The sequence below is a fragment of the Desmodus rotundus genome, chromosome 3 (assembly GCF_022682495.2).
Source record: "Desmodus rotundus isolate HL8 chromosome 3, HLdesRot8A.1, whole genome shotgun sequence".
In the NCBI taxonomy this organism is placed as follows: Eukaryota; Metazoa; Chordata; class Mammalia; order Chiroptera; family Phyllostomidae; genus Desmodus; species Desmodus rotundus.
This window is the reverse complement of record NC_071389.1, coordinates 167,259,717-167,280,684: the sequence shown is the minus strand read 5'-3', so window position 1 is coordinate 167,280,684 and position 20,968 is coordinate 167,259,717. Positions and strand designations below refer to the sequence as shown.

Genomic DNA, 20,968 nt, shown 5'->3' with positions numbered 1-20,968 from the left:
TTGAAATTGTAAAGTAAGTACCTGTTCTATCCTTCCCCTCAACCAATGTTGAATAAAGTACATTAAATATATAAATTGACTTATGTAGCTAGTATGGGAATCAAAGTCTTATCTCAGTAACACAGAGAGAGGGATGTCAAGAGAACCCATGAACAAAGAAAGGAAGGCACGAGTAGCTATGGAGACTATGAGAATGTACAAGCCCCTAGGAGCTGGAAGAAGTCTTGAAGAGTCGTTGTTTTCAGACTGCTGAAGAACAAGGAATAGGATTCCAGTTGACCTCAACCAGGTCTTTTCGAGCCAGGAACACTGAACTGACATCTGGATTAAACACCGATGCAGACACATGAGAAACCAAATGGGACAAGGCTGGCAAATGAGATTGTCACAACCTGTCTTAAAAGAATGTTTTCATATACAAAATAATTTAATTCTGTTCCATTAAAAATATCAGTTGAATGGATATAAAGCACTATAGATATACAGAATAGAACATGATCCCCCACTTTAAGAAAAAAGGAAATTTAACTGGAGAGGAGGCAAGATGTCATACCAGTAACAACAAAAGAAGATGATCCCATCTGATGACTCTCAGAGGCCCAGAAACAGGAATCTAGAAAGTACTGTAATCCCAAGGATTGCTTCTACCTAAAGATGCCCCCAACTCTTCCACTTCTATTCTCTGGACAATCTACACCTAACGTTATGCAGTTGCCTAGACAATTTCTTTAGAAAATCCAAGCTGAATATCTGGTTGTAGAAGGAAGACAATTTCCCAGAAAACCACTCAAATCCCACCACCACCCCTCCCCCCTTCCACACAACTTCCCTCAGAAGGACCTGTGCTGGAGTACAGGCAAAGGACCAAGTGAACATTAAAGAAATAAGCGCTATGGGATCTCAGATAAAGGAGTAATGGCCAAAGGCCCCAGCCAGTCAGGGAAGACGCTGTAAAGAAGGACCGTTCAGTCACAGAGCCATCACTCCTGACCAGAATTTACTAGAATTGTTTTCTAACTGAGAAGTATAAATTTTATTTTAAGGTTATTTTAAGGCTGTTTTGTTGTTGTTGTTGCTATTGTTCTATTTACTGTTCATGAGGCCTTTATTCCTAAAGGCCCCTGCTATCGGATATTTCATATCATGAAATTCCTGTTGCTCCTTGTATTTGATCACTAAATAAAGGAAAATATTCTATTTCTTAATCAGGTGTGGCTTCTATTTGCCATGAGTACGGAAAATGGATTCTGGAATTTCCGGTTAGGCGTAAGCATGGTTTACTTCTCTGACTGCAGCAAGCGTAGAGAGAGCAGGGTAGCCAGGGGCAGGAGTAGGAGGCTCCTCTGTGAGCACTTCTCAGCTCTCCTGCTCACGCAGTGTGCTCTCCCTTTGGGTTTGGAGGAACCCAGGGGAAACTTGGCAGGAGTTTCAAGGTGCAAATTGTCCCTTCTGGAAATACTGGTCTGAGCTTGCAGGCAGGTGAGCATATTGCTTGCTGTGGTAGAGTGCTAGATCAATGAATGATGGCTTTCAAATCAGCCCGCCCTGAGCTGCGCGAACAAATGAAACGGTTCTTCTTTCGCCCTGCGAGTGAAAAATCCACTCACTCAGACTTGTCAGGGAAATGAGCGCTGGGGACTCGGGGCAACAGTAATGTTACTGTTCTAAACTTCTAAATATGTATAAGGGCGGATGTGTGGAGAGGGGCGGTGAATGTCACCAAGACCTGCTGTGATGCCAAATACTGTGGGAGGAATTTATGCATAGTATCTCTTTTAATTAATACATTTACTGCTTAGGTGAGTCAAGTGTCATTTTTATCTGCTGAAAGTCAGCCTAAAATTTCCCTAAGCAACTCTGAGTTTCTGGTATTAATGTTAGAAAGGATGCTTCTTAGGGATGTTCTGCTTCATTGAATAACCTGTGAAGCTCTGTATCTATAGCAAGTCAAAAACATGTATGAGGAAAATGTGATACAAGTCTGGTTTACATATAGTCATGAGAAGCTAAAAGAAAAAAGCATCACTTTCCCTTGGTTTCTATGACAAGTAAATAAATGCAAATAACAAATATAATGCCCATCATGAGAAGTAGATACCTGAGTTTGTGTATTCCCTCCTTCCAGCAATGCAATGCCAAGTAAAATGCCTTCTGAAAAAATTCTGTCATTTTTGGTGTTCACTATAACATCGATGACAAGTTCAGAAGCCCCTTCTTTATCCAGTAGACACTGAATATCTGACATTGATATTCCCATCTTATCTGAGTCTTGTCCAGAAAAGCTTCCTGTGATTAGGAAATATAAATTAAATAGACCTTACAGACATTATTAACAAATAAGGTTTTCAAATCCTTAGACCTTAAGAATATTTAAAATTGGGACTCTTTCCCTACAAAGTTAAATATATTAGAAGCTTGGTTTTCTTTTTAAATCAAAAGTTTATAGAAATATAACTTTTTATTAAATATATGCCACCTGTAAATGATTTTTCATAATAAAAAAACTTTAGTAAAAGAAAACTAGCTTTATTTTTGTCTTTAATTTATATATTAAGAAATTATGGTAACTAATTCCCAAAGTTAAAAGACAAAATTAATTCTAATGTTTAAATATGTTGTTTTATGAACCTGAAATGGTAGAAAGGTTTTTAATTGTGCTTTTCATTTATTGTTTTAGTTTTATTGAGACACAGTGGACATATAACATAAACTTAAGGTGTGCCACACAATGACATGATATATGATTTACTGCAAAATGATGACCATAAAAGATTAGTTAACATTCACTGCATCACATAGTTGTAATTTTTTCCCTTGTGATAAGAACTTCTAGCGTCTCTTCTCTTAGCAACTTTCAAATACACAATACGGCATTAAGTATAACCATCATGTTGCACATTCCATCCCCAGGATTTATTTATAATTGAAAGCTTGTACCTTTGACCACTTTCATTTAATGCTCCTACTCGCCGCCCCTCACCTCTGGCAACCACAAAGCTCATCTGTTTCTGTGAGGTTGGTATTTTTTTAGATTAGACACAGTGAGATTGCACGGTATTTGTGTGTCTCTGTCTGACTTACTGCATGTAGCATAATGCCTTCGAGGTCCATTCATGTTGTTGCAAATAGGATTTCCTCCTTTTTTATCACTGATAATAGTGCTTTTTAAATGAAATTTTTACATTTGTGCTATTTTAACTAAAATGCTAGAGTACCAGCATAAAGATGTTATGAGAAGCTTAAAATGAAGAATAAAATGAAAAGACTTGCCTCCCCCTTGTGCAGATTTGCAGTAGGTTCCAGAAAGGTGTCCATTTATACTCACTCCATAATCACCTTTAAAGTATCGATTCAGGAGTATTTTTCTTAATGTGTTACCCTAGTAACAAGAACAAGAAAGGTGTTGTTATTGTTTCTTTCCCTAATAAAAGAATGTCAGTACATTAAAGTGCCACTTAAATGCATTTCATCATTGATATTGAGATGTGGAAAAAATTAATTTTATACTGCATAATATTTTTGGAAATAAAATTTGGCAAATACTTCCCAAGAAAATAGCAACTTTGTTTCTCCTGGAAATAAAAAAATAAAATATAGTAGTTAGACTGTACTAAGAAAATAAAAAATGCTATGAATGTGAGGTGCTTCAAAAGCTTTTGGCTTTTGAAGAATATTCAAGAATATTGGCGGCACCTAAAGAGAAACAGATTAACAAACACCCTAAGAACTGAAGAGTGAACGTCTCATTTAGAGGAGCTTAGTAAAACAGGCTAGGAAAATTAAGCTTGATAAAACAGTGAATCATATTTAATCTCCAAGAGCTTAATCAAAAGACAGTAGGTAAAAACAGTGTCTTCCTTTATAAAACATGCACTTTTAATATTCCTAGTCTTCAATTTTGTAGTGGTTACAGGACATTTTTAAAATAATCTATTTTGTGATATGGTCACTCACATGTACTTAAGAAATACAGATAACCTAAAATCTTCCAATTTATTGTTTATTATTATTTTAATAGATCAGAGTAATTTATCAGGTATTACTTAAAGCATATTCATGTAAAGTATTTCAATGATCACATCAACTACTGAGGCGTTATTCCCATCATGCCGGTAGGGAAACGATGGCCCAAGAACTGATGTGATTAGCTGCCCCTCCTGCAGTCCACGTTTGAGAGCAAGACCTGAACTCAGTCCTTGCCTGCAAACTCCAGGCTATTTCTCCATGCTTCGCTGCATGCCCCCTTCATGTTGTGCCGGCTGACTCTCACTGCTCCTTCTCTCTTTCTATCATGCTTTGGTTTTCCTTGCTCAAGCCTTTAAGAAACTGTGTCCTCAGTTCCCTTGTTGTCCCCCTCTCATCTTCCCTCTTCCTGTCAGCCATTTCCCCTGATCTTTGGTTGTGCAATCAATTCTACAGATCCAATTGCCAAATGTGCTTCCTCCAGCCTTGACCTTGCTCTCCTAAGCTTCTCATCCTGTTCCTCTTAGAATTCCTTGTTTACATTTGGAGGTTCTGCTGGCACCTCGAACTCAATTTCCCAGAACAGCGTAGTCCTTCTCTCTCAAACCTGTTCTCCTTTCAATTTCCATTTACTTAAAGGAGATCACCATCATTTTGGTCAGCTAGGCTGCAAACTTAAGGGGTCATTTACTAACCCCCCAATTTGACAATGATTTGTGAAATACTACCTATTCAATCTTTCAGCTGTAGCTTCTAGCTGTGTTTCCCATATTATACTTGAACCAAAGTGAACTAGGCAATGACTTCTTAACCACAGCTTTCTAAGTCTTTCTCCTTGGTCACTTACTGTATTTTTCGGACTATAAGATGCACACCCCCCAAATTTGGGTGGAAAATGGGGGTGTGTCTTATAGTTAAAATGTAGCTTACCTGGCTCGCTGGGGCAGGGGGCGGGGGCAGGGGGGAGTAGCAGTGGAGTGGGGTCATAGGCAGGAGCAGGACCATATTTTTTGCTTCAAAAATTTTTTTTCCTATTTTCCTCCTCTAAAACCTAGGTGCATCTTATGGTCCGGTGCTTCTCATAGTATGAAAAATACGGTAATACTCTCTGCCTAAAACACTCCTCTTTCTTTCTTGTGGACACAGCCTGTCTTCCCTCTTCATTCTACAAATAAGTGATTGGGCACCTACTGTGTTTTAGGAATTATCTAAGTTAATAAGATACAACTATCCCCTCTAGGAGTTTACAATAAGGTCAGTTCCATCACAGAAGTGTATATTAGGTCCTGTGGAAACACCAAAGAGGAAACAGCTTTCTATGTATACCTCTCCTATTAACCCATACAGTCGTCAGAGCAAAGCTGTCGTGCGCACAGCCAGTGTGCAACAAACGTGTCCCAAATGCCACAGAGCCAAGAATTTTAATAGACACTCAGAGCGTCTGGTGTTGTTTATCTTTATAGCAACTTTTATTTATTGATACTTAAGTTTTAGAACACAAACAATTTATGATGGCTTCCTATTTCACGTTTACTTCCTTTACAACTGTTTTATATAGGGGTTTAGTGAGTAAAGGCGATGACTAGTCTTGGAAGGAACAGTGAGGTATAACAGCTTATTCCACCAAGGAACACTACTCTACTATCCCCTATAAAACCTAAGTGAGGCACCTAGAGATGACATTAGAAAAGAACAGTGCTTCCCTTTTTTTTTAAGAGAAAGTTTTATGAGTTGAATTAATTTCAGCTGGCCAAAGACTGATCCTTCCAAAAGGGGAGGAAAAACAAAATATTTCTTTCGAGTCAAATGACCTTCTACTATGTATCTCATGACAGTAAAAGGAGAGGCTATAGAGAACTTTTAGACCCATAAACTGTGGGATGGAAGTTGTAAGTTGGGGAGAAAATTTAACTGAAGGACTAAATTTCTTTAAAGAGTAGCTCAGTTTGTTGTACCGATCACGGTTCTCACCTCTCCAGGCCTTTGTACTGCTTATCGCTCTAATGCTATAAGATACAGTTGGCTCAGCTGTCATCAATAAAGCTCAAAAATGTGAAAATCCGGGCATTTTTATTTGAAATTACACAAGAGGTGTCACTGTCTGGGAGAGAACCTGTTATGAATAGAAGCCCGGGTCCTTGTGAACTAAATAGCTCCCTTTCAATTCTTTGTAAGAGAGGGTTTTAACCCCATCATTCCACAAGCCCAAAGATAAACAAAAATATTTTTCAAAGGGAGACTGAAAACTGCAATTATCATTTGTTTTTAAAAAAATGCCTTTTATACTGCTAGAAGAATAAAGTTGTTCGAAACCAACCACAGAGTAGAACTGCGTCCCACCAAATTTTTAAAAAGCATGCTGTTTACCATTATTTCTAAATTCTCTTTGGACAGATAAAAATCACAGGTACTTATCAGATTCAATGACGTCAAAATCCAATGAGCAACACTCTTCTTATCCAATTCCAGCCTAGTTAGAAGCACCTATATATTAACTGTAGTATTAGGAATGCCATAGAAAGGGGAGGGGATTCCCTGTATCTTGGTTCTTAATTCTGGAGCCACACTGCCTGGGTTCCAATGCCCTCTACACCACATACTAACTGGAGGATCTTAAGCAAGTTACCTTACCACCACGTGCCTCAGTCCCACAACTGTCAAATGGAATAGTCAGAACTCTTGCCCTCACTGGTTCTCTGAGATGATTAAATAGGTGAAAATATGTAAAGTACATAGAACAGCCCTGACACACAGTAACTGCTACATTAGTTGTGTGTAGTTGACGCTGTTCTTGCTGGTACTAATAGTATCCGGATTATGGAATAGTTTATCATTTACAAAGTGCTTTTGTATATACTTTCTCACTTTATACCAAACCTTCCCACAAAAGTAAAATAAATTCGTATATAGTAATGCAAAAGACAAAAATAATAAATGATAAACTGCCCTAAAATCCTAATTTGTCCACTATTAATCAGTCCTTAGAATTACATACTTGTGAGCTAATATTTTTAATCTGCACTGTGTAGAACATTTTTACAATTTGAACTAAAGTGGAAAAGATTCTACCTTAGTTCAAACTCCACAGTTGGTGTTAAAAATGAACAAATAACAGCTGCAGATAAAACAGGATTATGTTCTGTTTGTCTTGGTCATCCTCATTTAAGACGGAAAAACTTTAGATATTGCTACATCACAAGCTTAACAGAACTGAGTGCTGTTGGCGAGCATCTAGTTCTGAGTTGAGGGATGAGACGCCAGTATTTGTTCCAACGTGTCTCGGGGTGCTCTCCACGGGGATGGGTATCAGTGGTGACAGCACAGATGCGAGTCCTTTCTACAAGTTCCTTTCACTCAAATAAAGTCACTGCAGAACCACTGTCAGAAATTCCGGTGCCAGGGCTGTAAATTATTGTCTCAGGGCTACCACTGCCACGGCAGAAACTTGGGGAAGAACTACAAGCACATTAAGCCATTTTGAAAAGAATTCTACAGCAATTGAGCAGTTTCACTTCTGTACTTGCTCTTCAATTCCAAAATGAATTCCCAACTGGGCTTCCCATCGAAGGTGTCTTTGTTGGATTAGGCCAAGGAGCAAAAAAATGTCCTTTCCAGTCTTTTAAATATCAGAGTCAATTCCAGGCCACAAGACATAGCTTTTAGCCAATGTCTTCATGTGAACACATCCCAGATGTGCTAAATGTAAAGTAGCCAAGATAACTAACAATCACCTTCTGAAATTACAACAAAACATCTCCATAAAAAGGCGTCTTCTGTGGCCACAGAAGCCTTGCCGGCAGTCTGAACATCTGGGAGGGCCGCTTTTATCCTGGCCACTTCCTGCTGCACCACCCCCAATGTATCAAAAATTAGGAAGCTTAAAAATGACTGCCTTTCATGGATAAAAAGGATAACAAAAATTTATTAGTTTTAGGAAGGACTAATTTTCTTTGATTTTCAAGAGAGCACAATACTGTTGGCCTTAATAGGACTTATCGGCATTGGGAATGAAGAGTTCAACATGATAAGGTACTGATTCCACATTTGCTCTCTTTTGCTTGGAAAGCTTATACACTAAAGTAATATTTTTTTCCATTGTGGACAATATCGTCAAGACATCAAAATATGACACCACAACTCGAATCCTAGAAAACCAACTTCTCAACTGAAAATTCAAAGGGTAATAAAAATTGCAAACTAAAGATGTTTAATTTAGGGATTTCCCCCAATGACCAAAGATTAGCTACTAATAGGCTTGGGGGAATCACGGGGGTGATTGCCTGTATCCGTAGACTTCACATAGTTTCACTTTAACATTAAACTTGGTATTAGCCTAGTTTGGTGTTTCCTTAATCATTTCCTTGAATGACAGCATGTCTGATTAGATATTTTTCATCATTTGAATTTCCAAGGGTAAAAAGGTACATTTTTAATTTCCAATAAATCATTGTCACAGCCGTATCCTAAAGGAGTTACATTTGGCCCACCATCTTCCAGGAACTCCTCTGGGAAAATGCAGCCAATGCCCTATCATCTAGCTGTCTACCGGTTTGACCTTCTTGGTCACTGACGCCAAGGAACAGAGGCCAATTCTTCCCCTAGATGCTTTTCCCCAGGGTTCGCAAGATGAGAAACACCAACTTCAATAGGAACATTACTGCATACATTCACAAGATGCTCTTCATCAACACCAGGTCACAATCATTATAATCTTGAAAAACATATAGATGTCTCAAAAGTCTAGTAAAGAAGAATTTATAAAATAAACAAAAGCTATAGAAATTCTTCAAACCAGTTATTCACATACCACAATGACAATCTGCTTCCATCTTCTCTCCTTCCCTTCTTTAAAAATATTCTTTGTAGAGACATATTACATTGCTACCATGGGTCAGGAACTGGGAAAGGGGGTGTACAAAGCAATTATGCAGAATATGCTAAAATAGTTTTCAAATATGCTGAGTTGAGACATTATCATACTGGTTTATAACATACAAAATCCTCACCAGACCATTTGATGTCTGTTTGCGAATTTAAACATTTAAACAGCAAATGATATTTAAAATTTTAATGATGATGCTGGAGATGAAAGTGACTTCAGTCATCACTCAAAGTTTATCAAATATCATAGCCTCTAAACAAACAGGGCTGCTGAGAAGGCTTTTTAGGAGACAAGTCTGCTCCCCATACCTAGTGAGGAAGAAAGGAAACTGTTGTCTTTGGGGTACAATAAAAGCCTCTCGGTATTCTATTTCACGGAAACACACTTTCTGACAGCCTACTCGACAGATTCATACACTTCAACCATTTAATCCAGGGTCGTGCTGAAGTTCAGAGGTCGAGAATTTATGCAACCCCTTACCAGTAGTACTTGAGATGGATTTTTCTGCTCATAATTCTTTAGGGTTCTGGGTAAGCCATCTTCATTTGATGTCCAGAACATAGAGTTCAGAGATGACTAAATAAGCAAGAGCTGAACAGGCAAGCTTTAGATAGCATTTCCCTACTGAAGCAAAACTACTAGACTCACATACCATAAATTAAATTACTGCCTCATAAAATTATCCTCATGTGGCAGCACACTCAACCACCGAAGCTAAGCCCATAATCCCCTGGTATAGAGCATAGAATACTACTAGAGTACTGTTTGTTAGAGAAAAAAAATGGAATCAGTATGTTGCAAATGCAAACATGTGCACTCACAGCAAAGGCTAGGAAAATGGAATTTCAAGTGGTAATTTCAAAGCTTCTGCAATGACTCTGTGTCCCTGAAGGATGGTATGGTGAGATATATAGCTCAATAATAGACTCAGACTATGGGAGGTCTTGGAGAACACAAAAGGATAGAGGAGGAGCGGGAAGAGATGGGAATGAATGAGAGAACTGACCCTGATCTGAATAACAACATGAAGTACAATGGGAGAGTTTTCCTCCTGGATGATGAGAAAAGTCCTATATAGCTTGCTATTTTAGATGTTCAAATGCTGCTATTCCTGTTATATTTCCACATCATTTAGTGAAGATTATATTTAAGTTCAACTTTGCAAGGTGGCGCAACAAGAGGTAAGGAACAATACATAACGAGGAGAGACCAGCACTCTGCAGTCCTGTGTTCACCGCCCTGTTTCTGTGGAGTCTCTTACGTTCTCAGTGTAGTCTTTGTGCTCCAAGCGATGATCTGCTGATCTATAATCAAGAGAGTGTTGGCCCCAAGGGCAGTGAGAAGGGCACATGAATCTGAAGAGCTGCCAGGGGAACAACATGGTAGAAGACCCACCACCCTCAAACAGAGAGCGTAGAGGGAGAGAGAGAGGGAGAGAGAGGGGGAGAGAGGGATTGAGAGAGAGAGAGAGAGAAACCTCATTCCTTTCCTCCCAAATATTAGAAACTGTCCCTAAAAAGGAAAGTTAACATTTGCATTAATTATCAATCAATGCAAACATTTTAACAAAAGAAGTATGAGGCTAAATTTTAATAAATTCAGAATATATGTAGAAGTTCCTAAGATAGGAGAGAAAGTTATGGAATTATTGGAATGAAGATGAGGTCTCCATTGCACACCTTCAAGGAAAGGTCCTGTCTTGAGTATTAAATGAGAGCATCTACACACAGTTTAACACATAGTCCGTGCAATTTACGGAAGCTCACAGCATGGAAAAGCTGTGCACTTAGTGGAAATTATAATGTTTCCAAAACCAGCGTAATTGGTTTAGGTCTTGGTTCTGCCCCTGGCTTTTTGATCTCCAGAATTTTACTTACTTGCCCCGAGACTCAGTTTCCCCATCTGTATATAATAATATGCATAGTGCAAAGCTATCTGAAAGATTATAAATTACATATGAAAAGCTTTCTGTTCCTCACCCACAAAAAGTGCTAAACAGTGACTGTAATATTTATTTTAGTGTTGAAAGGAGAATAAGACTTGCACAACTGATTATATATATATGTATATATACTGTATATACATTGTATATACATGTATATATTATGACTATATATGTGTGTATATATATGATATGACTATGCCCAGTGCCAGAAGCCATAGCCTTCAACTGCTGACACAAATATCCCACTCCACCTTCCACAATTTTTTGAGAAAAGACTAATGAAAAACAGCATTCATTTCATAAATTACTTTGAAGCAAACTCGATAGGTGTGTTACGGTTTCAGAAAAATGACACCTACATGTGCATAGATTTCAACCATCCCTAGTGCATGTACAAAGCCGAATCCTTCAGAAGCCAATTTAGATCAGCTTTCCTTAAAGTAGTGTTAGTATGAAGACCAGTATTCCAAGTTCTGTCAGAACAGAGCAATTTTCTGTCCTAATATTTATCACAAGAAATATAAGAAAAATATTAAATATATTTATAAAATTATCATGCAATAATTGTTCATTAGGAAAAACTATGCTTCCTGACCATTCTCTCCATATTCACCTGGTGCCCTTCTCATTTATTCCCACTCATTATCAAAAGGGTTATAAAACAGCTGACAACTAGAATTCAGAACATAGGAATATATAAAAAATGACTACAAATCAGTGAGAAAAAATAATCTGGTACAAAAGTGAACAAAGGAACTAAAACAGCATTTCATATAAGAAACACAGGTGGCCAAGAAACATGAACAAAGCCCACCTGCAACAGTGATCATGGAAACACAAATTGAGACTCCAGGAAGACACCATTTCACATCCACTAGATTGGCAAAAATTAAGTCTCACAAAACCGAATGCTGAGCATATGTGGCTCAACTGTGAGAATGAAAATTGATTTTTATGTACAACCACTCTGGAAAACATATGTTCTCACATAAGCAATTCTAAAACATGTGCCCCAGGAGACACATAGTACCACATCCTACACATTCATATTAGCATTGATTAAAACAAACAACAAGCAGAAAATAAGGGTTGGGGGCAGAAGGGACTGAGCAAAAAAGAGAAAGAACTGATGGAGACGGGCAACAGTGTGGTGATTGCAGGGGGCGGGGTGGGTGGAGGTGGAAGAGGGCATGGGGGATAAATAATGGAAAACATACAATAAAAATGAAAAAACCTAGAAAAATAAAAAAAAAATTTGAAACATATAAAACTCATATCAACCCAAATATCCACTCACAGGAAAATGGATCAATAAATTGTGGCATATTCTGAGAATGCAATATTGTACAGTGGTAAACATGAACAAAACCTTAATGAATCTTAGAAACATAAGGTTGAGAAAGAGAGACAAAGAGCAGTCCTACAAGACATGCCGTGTGGCATGAAAAGTGTGAGCTGCCGCCGGTCTCCAAGAGGGGCAGCAAGAGCACGTAGGTAGATACAAGATGCTCTCATTCTTCAGCTGGTTGGGGGTTCACGAGTCTTCATTATGTCATCATGCTTTCTAAGTAAAAAATGATGTTGTAATATTCTTTCTTATAAAGTCAAATTACATTAAAAGAAAATGCTTGCCTTAAACATAATTATGGTTGCTTTCTACATATGCTCTGTGGCTTTCTACCTCTCTTTGAATGCTGACCAAAATCCATAGCATGGCTTAGGTGACCGTCCATGACCGGACACCTACAAATCTCGAACCTTTGTCACTGTTGTTCTCTGAACCAATCTGCGTATTCTGCCATGGATAATGTGCTTCTGTGTATAATGCGCACCCACACTTGTGACCCAAACTTCAGGAAAAAAATCTTTTGTTTTAATTTCTAATTCAATATTTTATTTATTATATTTAGAAATAAAACTGATTATTGTATTCCAGGGTATTATTTTGCATATGGATATCGTTATTACATTCTAGAGTTACGCATTTAACACATAAGCATAAATAAAAGAATTAAAAACATTTATATAGATATGGAATTAGTACTACTCATGTATAACACACATCCTTATTTTTCCCTCAAAAATGTGGGCAAAAAAAGCATGCATTATACTCAGCAATATATGGTACATATTCCTTCTGGAACACAAGACTTTCAACGACTCATTACGTTCCCTTCAGCTTCAAGATGGTAGCAGATGATATTCCCTTCTGCCAGCCGGGCTCTCAGAGCCCCTCACCCCCCAACCTCCCCCTGCCCAGGACTCCCAGCTTTGCTTAGCTGAATCCTAATCAACCTCTAGATCTCAGCTCAGCAATGTCACAGTCATCCTCTCTAACCTCACCAACTCAGTTCTCATTCAGTCCTCTCATAAGAACATGTACTTCCCCCTGTGTTTTAGTTTTATATTTATTCACTTCAACCTTTAGATGACTTCTGTCTCCCCTTTAGATTATAAACACCATTAACACAGAGACTGTGCCTTTTTTTTTCCTTTTTGGCTGAACTCCAACACCTCATGCAAAATCTGGCACATTAAGTACTCAATAATTATTTCTGAATGAAGGTACAAATCAATGATTCTGAAGAAGTGATCACTATATTTACCAATGAAATTTGGTGTTGAATGCAATCTATTATGGATTGTGATACATGTTGTACATCATGTCTTATAACTTTGAGTATACCGTTTGAGGTATATTCAATGTTACTTACATATTAAATATTGTAGTACACAAATTTATTAACTATGTTCTATGGCTAAAACAAGGCAGTTGTGTTGGAATCCAACAAGCAAACTGTTAGACTACTTAAAAGTAAAGATGAACAATTCCCACACTGAACCTGAACATGCTAATATGACAAAAACAAATCCAAGTTCTTCCCTTGTTACAACCCACCTGTAGAAATAAAATTTTCACATTTTACCCAACAATGCAGAAACCACCTTGACTCTGTACATCATGCAAGAATCAGACTTAACATAATCTCTAATAGGCAACTGTCATTTTAAAAAGAGAATAAGTCCCTATTCTCTTTAAAAATATTCTGTTTGGGTCATAATTTGTAATACATACTAAAATTAAAGATAATTCTATTTTATCTCATCTTTCCATCATGAAATGAAAATCACTTTCTTTCAATGCTTGTTGTTAGACATCAAAGAGTATGTCTAATTTTGACCCTTTCTGGCATCAAACTGTCCATGAGACAATATATTTCACCTACTATAATGTAACTATCTGCTCCCATGAGCTCCTAATTGTGTTCTATATGTTAACCATAATTTTCAAAGAATTTCACAGTGAAAAACTATAAGACAGTGACTTCGAACTAGTGAAAACTAGGAATTCTTTAAACTTTCATCAGTATGTCAAAGCACCAATACAAGTCTTATCAAAAGAAAATGAGACCTCCATTCAAACAAACCACAAGATGCCTGAGCTCATTAAAGCCCAGAGCGCCAAATGCCTACCTTAGAAAGTCTTTGACCTGGCTTGTTCAGCCCTTTTGAACAGTTTTGAAATCATTTGGATTCCCAATGGCATACACCACGACAGATATTTTACCACTTTATCTACAACTGCAACTGCAGTCCAGGGCATTAAGAAATTGACACTTCATTTTGAATCACATGCAAAGCACATTCGCTGAGATGGAACCTCCGGCTTGGCAGAGCCGTGGTGCCGGGCGTGCTGCTGCACTGTCAGTGTGGATTTCCATGGGCCGTGAATCCCCTGCTGAAGGTGGCTTTTGAAATAAACAAGATAAAATGTTCTCAGGTGGAGCAGAAGGCTTAACATCTTTAATAAATTACATTTGAGATAAATCAGCTCTTTTTAATTAGAAAATTGAAGAGGAGAGGGAAATGAATCCCTTCAGTTAACTATGGGTTGCTAATCTAATATTCTTGAACTAGGAAAGAATAAGGCGATAACTAACTCCTCTTAATCTGTATGTGTGTGTGTATCATGTCATTTTTATGCTGCTAGATATTAAGGCACATTTGTAAAGTTATTTATCAAATCTTTGAGGTATTAAAACTCTTGTTTTCTCCCCTGGGTATTGTTAAGCATAGATGACTGGTTTGTCTCCAAAAAAAAAAAAAAAAAAAAAAAAAACCCACAAGTGAGAAGCACAACTCCTTTTCTATAGTATTTCAATAATTCTAATATACACATTTTAACATTTCCAATTACAGGCCACTCTGAAATCAATGGTGTGTCACAGCTTAATTGGCAACATTCATTTCCTGTCTAGCAACAGAACTGATGGCACATTAGATCTGAGGAGAAGAATTATACTGAATGAAAAAGTAAGAATGTCTTTTAAGCTGGCACTACAACACAACTAAGCCTCACAGCATGTGACATTACTTTTGTAACTACTTTTCAGTTCATATAAAGCAAGATGAACTATAAATTATACCAGGAATTTGGAGATTCAATCTTAGAATCAAACTGTTTTCAGCGTTCTCCCTTTTTCATTGCTACATGTTCTATGTAACACCTAAGTTCACCACCATCTTCAGTTTTGACGTCATTTGCTCTGAGTTGGGCCTGCCTGAAAATTAGTAAAGAAACTGATTGAGAGAAGAGGTGTATTTACTTACAGATTAAGAGCAATGGAAAAGTAAATAAATGAGAGAGAGGCATTTAACTAATTTATGAAGCATGGATAGTATGAAATTTTTCTCCTGAAAAAAATATCACCCCTTGACACCACTTCATACCTACTAGAATGGCTAAAATACAATAAAAAAGACAAAAAATAAACAAGTCTATGGATGTAGAAAATTGTGACACATAAAGTGGTGCAACCACTTTGAAAACTCTTTTGTAGCTCCTAAAAATTAAACATAAAGTTATCATACGGCCCAGCAATCCCATTCACAGGGATACGCACAAGAGAAATTAAAAAACTTGTACATGAATGCTAATAGCAGCATTATTTATAGTAACTAAAATGTAGGAACAACCCAAATGTCCATGAAATATTAAGTGGTAAATAAAATGTGATATAGTCATACAATGGAAAATTATTTGTCAATAAAATGGGAATGAAATACTGGTATGATACAACATGAATAAGCCTTGAAAACATTATGCTAAGTGAAAGGCAGTTATAAAAGAGCACATATTTTAGCCCTGGCTGGTGTGGCTCAGTGGACTGAGTGCTGGCCTGCGAACCAAAAGGTCGCTGATTTGATTCTCAATCAGGGCACATGCCTGGGTTGTGGGCCAGGTCCCTAGTAGGGGCGCACAAGATGCAACCACACACTGATGTTTCTCTCCCTTTCTTTCTCCCTCCATTCCCTTCTCTCTAAAAATAAATAAATAAATAATCTTTAAAAAAAGACCACAGATTCTGTAACTGAATTTATATGAAACGTCTAAAGGAGGCCAATCCATTGAAACAGAAAACAGACTGGTTAGTGGTCACTGGGACTTGGGGGCAGAAGAATGGGGAGCGGCTGCTAACGGGTATAGGGTTTCTTTCTGGAGTAATAAAACTGTTCTAAAATTAGATAGTGGGTATTGTTTCAAATCTGTGAATATTCTAAAACTCATGAACTGTATACTTCAGCAGGGTAAATGGGACTAGCTCCATAAAGCTGATATAAAAATATACAATAAATCCATCAGATTGGTGCAAATTCACTCTTTCGATAATTTTTTAAATGCATATCTTAAAGAAAACACTGTCAGTCTTGTCTAAAGTGGCAAAGTGCTATGTGGTGGAGGCATTACTGCTATTTGCCACAAAGTTCTTGCATTTAAGTGCATCTGTGCCACAGATGTAGTACAATGACACCCATTTTGAATGTTACATCTGTTAGTAAATGTGAAGAGGCTCAAATTGCAAATTAAATATAAAACTGTATGTGTCAATTAGGAGCCAATTTCTCATTAAACTGCCTAATGTTTAAGGCACAATAAATTGGGCTAGTATCTAGGACTGCGTGCATCTTGGCCTGTGTGGGAAGGCAGTCCCAGGCGCTGAATATAGGCTAGACAGTTTCCATGGATACCGCACACTACTTGAGGTGTAGAAACTAAAAATTATAAACAACTTCTCAAAAATTATGCTTCACATAATATATTTGTAAAAAAAAGAAATGCATCTTCCTACAGAAAGGTGCTAGAATTTTTGTTGATAAGTGAGTAAGGGTTTTTTGGTTTGGTTTGGTTTGGTTTGGTGGAGGGGAAGGAGGGTGAAAGGGGAGGCAAAGTGTTTTAAAAGAATAGTTGTTAAGTTGTTTTAGAATTCACAGTAGAGGAAAAGACATTTAAAATGCATCTATCATCATAAGGTTTACAGGAAACCTCAAGATTTTAAAAAATATTTAGCTTTTATAGGAACCAACTATACTGAATTATTCCAGCCGAGTTTAATTAATCTGGCCACTGCATGCTAATATGCTGATCTTTCCAAACAAATGCACACTGTAATTACAACCAGCTTGCTCCACCCACCACCGTTCTGCCCCTTCCCACGAAACAGGACCACACATCTTCCAGATGTAGCTAAAAACCAGTGTTAGTCACCAACCACTTCAGAATTAAACAAACAAAGCATGAGAAAAACATGCAGCTCCCCCAAGAAAAGGAGAAATTCCTTACAGCACTTTGCTGAGAAGACCTGACCACACACCTGTTTATTCACACCTTTACCAAGTTAGAGAAGGTGGGAAAGTCATGGCATCAGCTGTTTCCCTGTCCCCAAATCACTTCCACTACTAGGCAATCAAGTCAGGTTTTTTCCCCAGAACTTGAGAGAGAATCGGCATGCATGGGAATACAGTTGTTTTCTTTGGACCATAGTCCAGTCATTCCATGAGATCCAGCATGAAGGAGGGGAAAGAACACAAACTGTTTTAATAAAAGAGACAAATAAATCAGTAAATTCTAATCAAGTTAAATCAATATTTGAGTATATGTCAGGACAATTTCACAAATACGTCATTTGATGCTCACAGCAAACTAACAGGACACCTAGGCTACCATCAAGAGTCAAATATTCTTGCAACATATTTTAGCCCTGGCTGGTGTGGCTCAGTGGATTGAGTGTACGTGTGTTTTAATTGAATGTTAAAGACAACTTTTGAAAAACTGGAAAACATTGACTGAAACCACTGAGCCAGGAGTTGGCAGTAAAAGAACTCTACCTAGAAAAATAGCTCCATTAAGCAGAACTCTGATCTAATCAAATTTTTCTTGACTGTTGCCCGATCTCCTCCCCCCTATTTCATATTCACTGTCATCTTAGTTCCCCCAGTCCTTCCCGTTTTCCCGGTCTCTCTTCACCTGATCTGTAAGCAGTCCCTTCCCTGCAGTCCTTTTGCTTCTGGGTGTCTGATTTTTAAAGGTTGGAGGGATCACTTTCGGTATCAGCCCATTGGTAATGCAGTGGCCTTCAAACATGTTGTGTTCTCCATTCCCCTGGTGCCTTCACTAACAACTCCTTGTCACCTTTCAAGGCCACAGCTTAAATGTCACTTTCCTAGAAAAACCATTTTCTAGACACCCATACCTTAGCTAAACTTGCATCCTCCAGTTCCATATGCTCACAGCACTCTGGACTTCTTTGGAGTAATGAAGTAAGGAAAAGAAATTAATCCCTTTGTTCAACTATTCGGGTGGTACCTGACTTTCTCACTAAACTCTAAAGTCTATGAGGATGTAATAAATTGTCTACCTTTATCTCAAGGGCTTAGCAGACCTGCAATAATGTTTTGTAAGCAATGTTGTCACAGGCATTTCTCTCTATTTCCAGATACATCTCCCTCACGAAATTTTTTCATAGAATCGGATTCTCATTTTTCAAAATCACCTATAGAGTAACACTATGACATAAATATCCTTCACCCTATTTTGCCTCTGACGAATAGAAAAGAATCACTCTCAAGCATATGTGAGACCAGCATATAGACATAGGTGTGACTTTGTTTGGGACCTGTGTGGGACCAATGTAAGACAACTGGAGGATGGCAGGGCAGAGGGAATTCCCCTAAACCCACTCTAGCTGCAAGTTAAATCTTAAAGCCTAAGGCATCTCTCCCTGTCTTTCACTCTCACCCTTCAGCCTCCGTCAGTCTCTTTAGTGGCAACCTCCTCAACGCCTTTCCGCACAATCTTCCATTTTTGGCATAAAACCTTGTGCTCTGCAGCTTCTGTCACCTGAAATAACCTCCTGTATGGCTCTGCCTCATCTACTCTTTATCTCACTTCAAACCTCCACCGACAACGTCCCTCTGCCCTTGTTTTACCTCTGAATGGACAGAGAAGGGAACCCGTGTTTAACTGTAAAGCGTTTGGGCAGGCAGCCACAGGGAGACCCTGCAGGAGCACTGTGAGGCACAGCACTGCCCCAGGGGTTTCTCTGGTTTGTGAAAGCCACTTCCATCCTGCATTTCAGAAGCCTCTGCTTAAGTCAGAATCAAGATCCATTATGATATTGCCCCCATGCTAACATTTAAACTGCTTGAATAGAAGAATATTAGTATACCTGTTCCTTCTGGAAAACATAACAAGTTTTATAAACCCCCATCAGATAGCCCTGCCCTGGTAAATCTGTCATTACCAATGCAGGAGAGTAAAAGACAAACCCTCTGGTTCACTGCAGAAGAGGCCATGTGCCAGAGGCTGGCCAGCTGTTCCCCAAATCCTTCCCTTCTCTCCTGGGCACACAGCAAGACGGCCCTTCCAGCCGTTCTTGTTGTCAGCCGGGGCCGCGTGACTGAGTGGAGCAAACTGAAGGTGAGCCCAAGTGGCATGGATTCAGCCCACGTGGGAATCTTGTGTCCTTTCCTCTCTTGCACCCTGATGCAAAAAGGTGAAGCAAGCAAGGAAGATGCAGAACCCCGAGGTGGAAGGAACCCAAGGCTCAGGAGCGCTAGGTCATCACAAAGCGGTCCTGCCAGAAAACTCACATTGGGGTTTTCACTTTTGTTATGCCAACATAAGTAAATGTGTATTATATTAAGCCACAGAGAGTTTCAGGTTTATCTGCCTCATTAATTTTTGTTACCTTCAACAATACGGGACAGTGTGGGTCAGCCTGCATAGGCGGTCCCTGGTCTGGTCCAGGGCAGCTCCAGCTGGGACTCTCCCGAAGGTGTTTGGTCCAGACCCACCTCTGTCTGAGCAAACACTGGCTCTGAGCACAAGCCAGTCCTGAAGCCGCGGTGGAAAGTCTTCTGGGAATACAATTTCATTGACACCAGAGTCTTTCCAGGTTTCCCTTAACTTGTAGCAGCATTCCCTCTTCTTTGCCATATCTCTCCTCTCCAATTTTTCCATTGTCTCCAAATCCTCATCACTACAATACATACCCCCACCCCCAAATAGATCTAGCCTCACAAAAGTTACAGAGAAGGAAAATCAGCTGACTTCAAACTCTCTGCAATTCAGTTTGTCATTTGTCCATTTTCATTTGTCCTACCTTTGAACCTCCGAAAATAATTTCCCTTTCACAACGATAGCCTAAGGATTAATAAACCTCCAAAAGTACTTAGAAATCCCACAATTAAATATGTACTCCAAGAACAAAGTGATACTTGTGAACAATACGAAGCAAGAATTTGTTTTTATTTCTTCTTATTTTACTAGTTATGTAAGAAGTATGAGCTAAATTCCATAGTATAATCAGTTCTCATGTAAAAAGCTTCCAATTAACTGCAATTTTTTAAAAAACAGCAAGGAAAAATGAAGGAACAAGGAAAAGGGGAAGGAGACAAAAGAACTGATAGACTACTGACTGGAATTTCTATCAGTTTAGTTTGTGATACAAAGAACAAAGTGATTATTGCTACTTCTCCCAATGATATCCAGCAAATGATTTATAGGAATATTTACTGCAGTCCTGATATTTCTGGGCTTGAAATAAATCCATACAAAAGGTATTCTTCTGTCCTGGATCGATCAAGTCCCAGCCTGGCTAGAGGTTACGATGATTACTGGAAAGTCAATTGTTATGTTTTCGTCTGACTGCCTGTTGCCTTGGCACGTGTTCCTGCCAACTCCGTCTGGAAATAACAGTGCATCGAGCCATCTCGGGAGACTTACACAACCAGCTACTATCATTTGAAAATTGTCAGCTCCAGTACCTTGCTACTGTATGCGTTGTTATACTGTCGGAACACTGGTCTCAGTTTATTTATATCCCGACTGTTGCCAA

At 38.5% G+C, this 20,968-nt stretch overlaps 1 protein-coding gene across 1 annotated transcript in view; it reads right to left on the bottom strand.

Moving 5' to 3' along the window:
• ITPR2 (inositol 1,4,5-trisphosphate receptor type 2) overlaps nucleotides 1–20,968 on the bottom strand; it is a 431,766-nt gene that overhangs the window by 145,220 nt on the left and 265,578 nt on the right. The window contains exons 38-39 of the mRNA XM_053921707.2: nucleotides 3,267–3,379; nucleotides 2,099–2,282 (exon numbers count right to left, since the gene is read on the bottom strand). Coding sequence (XP_053777682.1) covers nucleotides 2,099–2,282; nucleotides 3,267–3,379 — 297 coding nt within the window. The remainder of the gene's footprint in view (nucleotides 1–2,098; nucleotides 2,283–3,266; nucleotides 3,380–20,968) is intronic.